Source organism: Akebia trifoliata, chromosome 12 (genome assembly GCF_017979445.1).
Source record: "Akebia trifoliata isolate Shusen 1 chromosome 12, ASM1797944v1, whole genome shotgun sequence".
Taxonomy (NCBI): Eukaryota; Viridiplantae; Streptophyta; class Magnoliopsida; order Ranunculales; family Lardizabalaceae; genus Akebia; species Akebia trifoliata.
In genome coordinates, this window is record NC_141386.1 from 19,004,568 (window position 1) to 19,015,062 (window position 10,495).

At 36.6% G+C, this 10,495-nt stretch overlaps 1 protein-coding gene across 1 annotated transcript; it reads left to right on the top strand.

Annotated features, from left to right (window-relative positions):
• The first annotated feature begins 572 nt into the window (after positions 1-572).
• On the top strand, positions 573-9,396 carry SHS1 (Mitochondrial substrate carrier family protein). Its single transcript, XM_086418558.1, has 3 exons — positions 573-1,506; positions 7,938-8,099; positions 8,669-9,396. The coding sequence occupies exons 1-3, from the start codon at positions 928-930 to the stop codon at positions 9,140-9,142; spliced, it is 1,215 nt and encodes a 404-aa protein (XP_086274684.1). The 5' UTR covers positions 573-927; the 3' UTR covers positions 9,143-9,396.
• Positions 9,397-10,495: the final 1,099 nt, after the last annotated feature.

A 10,495-nucleotide genomic window follows, 5' to 3' on the forward strand; every position in this document is an offset into this window, starting at 1 on the left:
ATTTATAATTTAAAATATTTATTAAAGGATTTTTGAAGATTAAATAGTAAAAATAATAATTTTATAACTTTGAAAGCTATACAATCATGATTATTGTGTCTTGCTACAATTTTCTTATTTTTTGATTAAAACAATCTTGATTATGTCTTGTTTAAATATCAAGGTGGGGGTACTTTTGGAATCCAAAATTCAGAGTATCAACCATTTTGTACTCTGCACACAATTTTGGCATGTGGTTGGGTATGCGACTAATATGGCAATAGCACCAAATCACACATCTTTTTCTTATGTATTCCGATGAAAAAGATTTATGATTATGTGCCCTTACCACATCAGCTGTCTACCCAACCATAGTATCTAAAAGAATTTTAGAAAAAACTTAACAGGGAAAAGGGAGTGGCGGCATTAAGAAACTTAATTATTAACTTACCACTCAAAAGAAGTTCAGTGTATTTAGAAAGAACCAATTTTTTTTCTTATTAAAATATAAATGGTTAAGGGGTAATTTGGTCATTCAGAGGGCCTAACAGCCCATTCGGTCACGCACCACAAACCTAATTCTCACCCGAGGAGTATTACAGGGGAAGCAAAGATTTAATTCTAATAAACATACACTAAACCCACATTCTCTTATTCTGAGGGTGGGAATAGAGACTGTATCCTCGTCTCTCTTCCGCTAAAAATCTCTCGAATCATCCGCCCTTCTTCGATTTATCCCCAAATATCGGTTATTTCAGGATAACAATATTCTCAAAGTTGCTCCATTTGCATGTTTGTGACGTCAATCTGCTTTTATTCTCCAGAAAAGCTTTCCTTTTGTGATGCGCATCTGCTAAAAATGGCGTTTTTAGAGTACCCATCAACTTAATATCCAACCACAAAACCTATATACGGTTTCATGAAAAAAAAACCTTAACCTTGGAAACAATGGGTCAAAGAAGATTGCAAGCTGTTAGCGATACAAAAGATGGGTTTTTCTCTAGTTCTGAAATGGGTTTTCAATGGAGTCCCCAAGAGAGCTATTATCATCCAGGGGGTTTATTCGCTTGCGTTGGTCAGATGGGAGTGGGATTCGGGGTTTCGCCAAATTCTCCTAATTCAAGAGACAATGGTTTGAAGCTTCCGTACACTGACCTTTACGTCAAGTATGTTTCGTCGCCCGAATTTGGTTTTAAGGTTGTTGGGATTTCTAAGGAAACTGGGATGAGCGAGACCACGGAGGCAATCGAAGAAGGGATGATTGATAATAAAAGGGTTGGTCTTAAACTTAAGGTGAAGATTAGAAATCCGTCACTGAGGAGGTTGATCAGTGGGGCGATTGCGGGTGCGTTCTCACGAACGGCTGTTGCCCCATTGGAGACTATAAGGACACATTTGATGGTTGGGAGCAGTGGGAACTCCACGACGGAAGTGTTTAATACTATTATGAAGACTGATGGATGGAAGGGCTTGTTTAGGGGTAATTTGGTTAATGTGATTCGGGTTGCGCCAAGCAAGGCTATAGAGGTGGGTATTTGATGATTAAGGTTTCTTTCATTTGGGTTTTAATTTTTGTGTTACAAATGCTATATTCATTGATTTATTTGGTTGCTTGGTTATTCGATTTCAAGATTTCGTTTTGATTTAGTTATTGTTGCAATAGAATTTCTAAATATGTTTCTCTAATATTATGTTTGATATTGATATCCGATCAGTTTATCTGTTCATTATTTTTGTGTGTATGTGTGTGGTTTTGATTCTGTAGAGGTTATTAGGAGGGGATTGTGTTACGGAATGTTTCTGTTGTGTTCGTTGAGTCCGATTGTGGTTTTGGTCGGCTTTTGTCCATTTTGTTGAGTAATTAATGAAAAAAGAAAACCATTTTATGAGAACAAAACCATTGCCAAAGAACCATATATGCCTACATTTAACCTGTAGGGGATCCTTTATTAGATTCTCTCGACAGGTTCTTTTAGCACCATTCCTTCAAATCTTTATCTTCACCAATATAATCATATTAGGAGTATCCGAACTCACCGTAGGCGGTATCTACAGAAACTTGCCAAAAAAAATTCGACTTCAATCTCTGATAAACCTTACTAGAATCCTTGAATCCGAACGGAGGAAATACTCTCTCTCCATTCTTCTACTATTTCTATACTTACACCACATCAATCCCGAATCAAATGGTTTCCTGAGTTCCATTCGAGATTTCTTTAAGGTTTTCCTTCCAACTCTATTCAGGTTCAGTCTTTTTATAACTGCTTCTATAGTACCATCTTTCAATCTCTTCAGAAAATCTTGAGCTGAGACCCATAGTGCTAACCAGAGCCAATTATATAATTATGTTCCTTTTGACAATCTTTTTCCTCAAATGTGATACATATGTAACATCATTTAATCATACCTCAGAATAATGAGAGTTGTCCACAATTTGGGATCTCTGTTGCTAGAGGACTCCCTGGGTCCTTCGGTTATCCCTCCACCAACTCTGCTGGTTTTGTTGAAAAATTCATTATCTGCCAAACTTATTTAGTAAATGATATCAAATATCTTTGGCCAGCACACAATTACAAGAGATGAATTATTGATTCTCTTTGTCCCTGCTCTTTTATTCACCTATTTTAAAGCAGGATGTTGCTGCATTCAGAGGAAATTACCTTGGGTATTCGCTCTCTTGCATATTTAGAAGGACCAAGCAACCATGTAGAATGATCAATTACTTCTCTCTACTTTTCTTAAACAGAAGTAGTTAAACTACGTTACCTTCAACTTTTTTTTATTGATTGATCATGTTACCTATAATTACTTGGCACTTCTTATGATTCGCTTATTTCTGTTGAGTATTTGAGTGTATTTTAGGTTTCTTTTTTTTTTTTCCTCTTATTTTGTGGTTGCAACTGGGTTTCAATAACTTGGTCTTTATTTCTGTTTATAACAGTGTACATGTTTTTCATGTTACTTTATTTTATTTTCTCATGTGTGCTTTTGTTTTTTGTGTGGGTTTGGAGAGAATTTGAATCTTTAATTTCTTAAAGAGCTCCTTTGGAAGGAATTCTGAGAAGTTCTCTATTTGGGTTATACTTTTGGCAGTTTTGCAGTTGACTCGTTGATCAGTAGTTTTTTGGTACTTGATTATGTGCAAGTTTTTATATGGATTAATGCTGTGATCGATGTCGACGAAATCATTTTGACCCTTGGTCAGATTGTTCCTAACCATTCTTGTCTGTCTACAAGAATCAACTATGGGTCTAGGAATATGAAAGTGCACTACTTCTTTGGTTTCAAAATGCATCTTCAATGCACACACTCTCTCTCATTTTCTTTTTCTTTCTTACTGTGGTCTCCTCAATCTTCTTTTGTATGCTTCTTCTCTTCTATTTCATATATTGCCTGTATGCTGAGGAAATCTCATAGCAATTGTCGGAATCTTTGGTTTGGTTGCCAAGAGAAACTGAATCCATAGGAAGTGATAGGGGTCTGAAATGAAAGCATAAGCAACAGGATTATTTGATGTTGGTAATACTAGAGATTCTGAAAGGTTGTCACATTTTAGATGGGTTTGAAAACCAGATGGCAATGCTAGTTCAAGTGTACTTGAAAGTGTTCAAAATCAAGTGGTGTTGGTTGAAGAATTGTATAAATACCACTATTTTTTAGTAAGGAGGCTGAGGTATATCTCCTTGATTTTCTTGGACGAAGTGCTAAAATGGCTACAGGAGCTTTCAATCGAAGCATGTGACCGTCAAATGAACTGGTGTAGAGAAAATTAGTGGTAAATGGCAAAGTAAAGCTAGCGTGGGAGCCTAGAACAACCATGGTAGATTCCTTAGAATTCTGGAGTATTCAGAGAAAGGTTGGAGGATTCCAATGATTACCAAAAACGTTTGGATGGGGAAGGATGGAAATCATTGATGGTAGCTTTAAAACATTTATGCACTAAGAATTCGATTTACAAAAATGCTGATTCTGAAGTCGAGGAGAATGCTACTCAATATTAAGTGGTGCAGGGCATTCATATGTGAGTACTCTTGGATGGATGTATTGGAAGCTTTGAGACTGTTATTTCATTCTGGGGAGGATCTTGCTCTAATTCAATCCAAACACGAGTTTTATTTGCAAAATCTAAGTTGGAGTTTGACTTATTTCGATATCTAAATCCTTCAAAATTTCCTATCATGGAATCTGACTTACGCTGTGATTTGCCTTGATCAATAGTTCTCTTGATTGGCTCTAGGAGAGAACTTGGTTCAAGTTTGTGGAGCTTCCTTTTTACAAGCGTAACTCTTCAATCTTCTATTCCATTGGAGCTGAGTTAAGGAGCTTGCTGGATATAGCCATGTGTCGAGGATTAAAGTTTGAGAATGTGCCATTAGGGTTTCGTGATGGATTGAAGTTGGTAGTGGTTGTAGACTTGTAGTTATTCAGTTCGTTGCTTGCAATCTAGTTAAGTTTTTGGCCAATAATTGCAGTCAGTCCATTGTTAATGATTTATTGTATGTGTCTTTCCATAGTTGATACAATGAGTCATGCTTCAGTATTGTTGAATGATGTATAAAGATTCTTGGTAGACTGTGGTGTTCACATGAGAGCTGGGAGAGGAAGGCGGGCACTAACATTAGCCAAGAATCCACGGAAAAATCATTTCCCACCTTCAATCAATCTCAAATCCTTCCAATTTAATATGATTTTAAATCCGTCTGCTTCAAAATTCAAAAATCTTGATTGGTTCATCTCATGTTGTCTGGTGATGACAACGCATCGCCCTACTATGCATAAATCGAGGTTGTACCATAAGTTGTGGAGAATGAAGATGATTTCAATTTTTTTTTTTTTTTTTTTGATAAGTATGAAGATGATTTCATCTCGTGCTTCCAATAGTAACATAAGGAGAACATGTAATAAATGCCAACATAACACGTCTCTTTCAAAGTTTGTTAGCAAGGAAAATGCTTTCAGATAGTTGACATGTGTTCTGATGTGTTGATGTCTTCAAGTGAGCCTTCAAAGGCCATCAATGTGTCCTTCGGGAAAGATTCAAATCCTGAATCTTTTTCCACATGTCATGCTTTTTGGGGACTTAGTAAACCCTATTGATCACCAATGCCCAGCAAAACAGTCAACTCCATTAGATCTAGTGCTCCATTAGATCCAATGCTTCAATCGAACCGTTCCAATAATCTCAAGGCATTTAATTTTGAGATTCATTGAATCACATTTCCTCGTGATTGCTTAGATGATATGATTTAGTGGAGTGGGAAATCCAGGTGGGCTAAGATAGTAGGAGGCCCACATTCTACATTCATTTGGTGTGGTTTTTTTTTTTAATGAACTGTAGCATCTGAACCTATATGCAATTAATGCTCATGACAATCCTAATGTTTCCCATACTGCCTTCTATTTCCTATAGGCAAAACAGAGGAGCTTTAGTTTCTACTTAGACCTTGCTTCATCTTGCAGTTTTGGGTACCATCGTGTGTCAAGCTTTCTCTCCCTATTGTTATGTGGGCTATCGAAGGAAGGGTTGAGCGGGCATGTCCTCTTTAAAAAACTGTCCCTTTCTTCTACATGCTCGATCATAATTGGTGAGTTGGTTATGCCTTGTAATTCCTTGGCATTCCCCTACAAAGGTATATCATCTGTTTTTCGTCCTGGTTCTAGTATGCATATCGCATCTTCCCTTTCCTTTGTGCCTTGCTTTCTTGTATTTAGGTTGTCCCTATGATGGCCTATTATTCCATTGAGAAAATCCAACTGTCTAGAACCCTATCCAATGTTTGCTCCCTATTCTTGATGGTTGAATTTTGCGGGGTTGTTCTGATATTCCTTGCATGATAATTGCCTGGTAGACTGTGATCTTCTCAACGACTTCGTGGGAAAAGTCAAGCAGAAGGAGATAGCTTTGTGTTGCAATAAGAACTCGTTAAAGAATGATGGGAGCGGTAGTCTGGTGCTGGATCCGAGGATTCGAAAAGAAGCCCGATAATTGTGGATCATGAGACCCATTATAGCCCTGAAAGGACATGTGGATGTTAACAAGGTCAATAATAGGAAAGTGAGGTTGATAAAGGATGTCTGAGATCTCAAGGGCATTTGCTTTAGTTTCCTATGAAAACCTCTATTACTAAGAGGAATGGGTTGTATGTGACAGTTGATAATGTCAATTAGAATTTTTCATGGAATGTTAGGGCCTAGGGCCTAAATGATACGGCAAAATGCTCGACGGTGTGGTCAATGATCTTATTTACGACGTTGCATGTTGTCCTTCAGAAACCCAAACTAAAAAAGTTGGATCGTTGTGTTATTGTTGATCTGTGAGGTTTGTCAAATAAAAGGTGGTGTCATTTATCTGCCATTAGTATATCTGGGGTACTGTTATGTGGGTTGGAAAGTTTATTGAGGTTGAAGGAACCTTATCACTGCTTTGTCAGTATCTATTTTGTGTGGGGAAGTTGAAGGAACCTTATTGATGCTTCAGGCTATGTTTGGTAAGGGTGATTACAAAGCATCAGGACCTGATTCTTTTAATATGTGTTTTCTTTCTCTTGTTTTTGATTTTGGGTAATGGAAGTCTGGTAGGTTTCTTTAGGAGCTTTTTTGGCCTTTGGCAAGGTGATCCGTAATCATATATTTTTTTTAATATTTAAAATATAATAATGTTGTTGAATCACAAGGGAGAATGTTGTCTAGGGCAATGAAAATTGGAGACTTGGCAGGTTTCAAGGTTGGATTCGATGACCCGGTTGTTTCTCATCTTCAACCTATAGATGATACCTTGGTGTTCCTTAAGGCTTTGGCAGATCAGAACAGATTGTTCTAGGGTTTGCTATGTAGTTTCGAGGTTGTGCCGAGCTTGGCAGTCGATTTCTAGAAAAGTAAGGTTCACAGTTGGGGAAGTTGCAGACTTAGATTTTGTGATAGAGGTGATGGGCTGTCATGTGGGTTCTTTTCCCTCTTCATTTGGGTGCTCCATCCAAAAAGTACACTTATGTGGGATCCAGTCTTGGGATAAGTAAGTCTAAGCTTGTGAAATTCAAAATTGCTATCGAAAGGGTTTACATCAACTCTAATCAAAAGTACCCTTGCAAGTATTCCGGTTGGTCTGCTGAAACATATGGTATATGGTCTCAATATTATATTGTAATAAGCATAAAACTATTAACTTAATATACTAGTAAGGATAATTATGGATTATGTACTGGGAATCTTGTGATCTGTACTCATAAATTCATAGACAAGAAAATTCATATATTTTACGCTATATTTGCTACAAAGAAAATTTCAAATGGAAAGGATAGTATTTGTAATATGGGAGTACAGAAGTTGTTATGGCAGAGAGAAAGAGAGATTAATTATAGGGAAAAATAGAGGGAAGAGTAAGAGTACCGATGAGGGAATAAAAGATGAAGATGGAAATGGACTTGCTGTAATGCAGAAGTTGAGAAAGTATCAATTTTTTAGGGATCCAGAAAATTGATCTAGGATGATAGAACCCTAAGCTAGCACAACCCTTTGATACCGAAATTGATGTAGGAAAACCTAGGTTTTATCATTTCTAGGGTTTTTCTACTTTGATACCCTTAACAATCCATTGTTTCTGATCTGTAATACTGGTTTTAGGTTTTTCTCAACGATTTTAGGCTTTAAAACTGAATGCGAATGTTTGCGTCCACCTTTGGGTCCGACATGTTTATGGTGTTTTGAGTTAGCCCATGAAATCATTTTCAATTTGTTACTGAGTGCTGATCATGTGAAAATGCCAAACTAATAATTCTATGGGTCTGTGTTCTTTTGGTGTAAATCTTTCATTGAATTTGATGGGTTGGGTTTTGAGAATCTTTTGTTTAGGTAGGAGTCTGTCCCTAATGGGTTTAGATACTTAGATAGTCTTAGTCTTGCTTGTATTTTGGTAGGTCTCTCGACCTTTATTTCTCAATAATTTTTATACCTTTTTGCAGTTATTTGCTTATGATACAGTCAAGAAGAACTTGACGCCCAAATCAGGAGATGAGCCTAAGATCTCCCTTCCACCGTCATTGGTCGCTGGTGCCTGTGCAGGAGTCAGCTCAACCTTGTGTACATACCCTCTTGAGCTACTTAAAACTCGATTAACCATACAGGTAAGCTCAAACCAGACCCTCATTGTTCTCTAGCATTCATATTTTCTTGACTTTTGCTTTTTTAGGTAAGGTACACTTTCACCCCCTATAATTTGACATAATTCTATGTTAACCCCCTAATGTTTCGACAATTGCATTTACTTCCCTTATAGTTATCCAACAGATTCACTTACACCCTTCTGTCTACTTCTTGTTAACCAAACAGTTAAAAAATGATTTAAAGGACCATTTTACCCTTTTTAAAATGTTAATTCTTTTTTATAAACAAAAATATCCCTGAGAAAAAATGGGTTTATTTGTGAATGCTTAGATGGGGATATCTTTATGGTTTTAAAATTTATTTAATTTTTAATAAAAAAAAGATAAATGAGGGGTCAAATAGTAACATAACATCTAAACTTTAACACGTGTGTGAAAGAGGAGGTAAGTGCGATTGTCAAAATGTAAAGGGGTCAATATGGACTTATTTCTCACCACAGGGCGGGAGGTTCGAAGTGTAATTTACCCTTCTTTTTTTCTTATTCCGAACCTAGTAACCATGAAAAATAATGAAATTTGTTGCACGGCAGAGAGGTGTGTACGACAACCTACTGCATGCTTTCCTAAAAATCGTTCAAGAGGAGGGACCTGCAGAACTATATAGAGGTCTCACTCCAAGTCTAATTGGAGTAGTTCCATATGCTGCCACCAACTACTTTGCTTATGATATGTTGCGGAAGGCTTATCGGAAAGTATTCAAACAAGAGGAAATTGGCAACATTGCAACCCTACTTATTGGATCAGCAGCCGGTGCGATCTCAAGTAGTGCGACATTCCCACTTGAGGTGGCTCGCAAGCATATGCAAGTAGGGGCTCTCAGTGGCAGACAAATCTACAAGAACATGCTTCATGCTCTTGCGTGCATTCTCGAAAAGGAAGGCCTACCTGGCCTTTACAAAGGGTTGGGGCCGAGTTGCATGAAGTTGGTCCCTGCGGCCGGGATTTCCTTCATGTGTTACGAGGCGTGTAAGAAGATATTGGTAGAGAAAGAGAACGAGGTGTAGTTTACTGACACAGGTGGGAAATTCGTGATGAAGAAATAATTGAGGATGTGTTCATGTCATGCATGCCTGGTAACATTGATGGCTGGTGGCAAATTGAGGTCTAATAATATTTATTTTGAGTTTATAAATTGTGTTTTTTTTTGTTTTTTTTTTTCTTCTCTCTTTCTCCATCTAGTTTTTTCCTTCATCAAGACTGATTTTGGATTAAATTTAATATCAACTAATACACAATGAAATAGATTTTTTTATTTTTATTTTGTCGTGATTACGCACCAGCATCATATTATCATCCAATTGTACTTGAAAAAAAAAATATTATCATCCCATTGTGTCAATTAATTACAGTTATGGCTTGGCCATAACAGATGAACATTTTCTTGTCTTATGGATGGTGAGAAGTCTCAGTTCAAGTGACGAGGTGCAGCTAAGCTTTCAATTGCAAATTCGCTTCTCTTTGAATCACTTCTATAAGAAATGCTATTTTGGCAAGACACTGGAAATGCTTTTTTAGTTCCAAAAGCACTTCCCAGAAGCCATCAGTTATTTGGTGAAATCATTATGTTTAATTCATCATCAAATGCAAAATCATGTGAAAAATGGTATAATTTTGTAATTAGCTAAAAGTAGTGATGTTTTTTATTCTAAAATCACTTGTTATTCATCCCATCCAAAAGCCAAAAAAAAAAAAACTGTCGAGCCGAGTAGCTTGGTTTTGGATCTAAATAAACCAAGTGTCCACCAAACATTTTTTTTTTGTGACTAATCTAAGTAGTTTTGTTGGATATAATAAAATTAAAACAGCAATCTTTCATTTGTAGGAAATTAAAAACCACCAACCGGATCACGTACCTTGGCTTGTCGATTCTTGGTTCCTCTTTCCCATGTCCTCAGATCTCTCGATCTGTATGTACGAGAGAAGGTTTTTGTTTTTGAAGAGAGAGTTGGCTTAAAATTGAAATAATGATAATAAGAAGGAATATTCTTGTGTATCTTTGAGCATCTTCTCAGTTATTCTTATTCGGTACAGATTTTTCATTCAGAATTGGATTACCATTTGGCGCATTATGAATTTCTCTCTTTTTCTTCCACACTATTAACAACCTATGGGATGCTCAAAAGGTTAAAAAAATAAAAAAGGTTTAAGAGATTCAATTATAAAATTCTGTATTCTAGATCACCATGGCATCCAATCATATATATTTTTGGATGCCACATGAATGGGCTGTTAGGAGATTTTTGCTATTAATCTAGCAAAAAAAGTGTTTTCATAGCGAAAAGGTTTACAGTAAGCCAAAAAAAAAAAAAAAAAAAAAAAAATAGTACATACCCTAAGCCATACTAGACACAGAAAGC

Excerpts from the sequence above, each read along its gene's own strand:
- SHS1 (XM_086418558.1), top strand. The coding sequence starts at position 928 with ATGGGTCAAAGAAGATTGCAAGCTGTTAGCGATACAAAAGATGGGTTT. Across the intron at positions 1,507-7,937 it reads CGCCAAGCAAGGCTATAGAG|TTATTTGCTTATGATACAGT; the intron begins GTGGGTATTTGA and ends ACCTTTTTGCAG. Across the intron at positions 8,100-8,668 it reads AAACTCGATTAACCATACAG|AGAGGTGTGTACGACAACCT; the intron begins GTAAGCTCAAAC and ends GTTGCACGGCAG.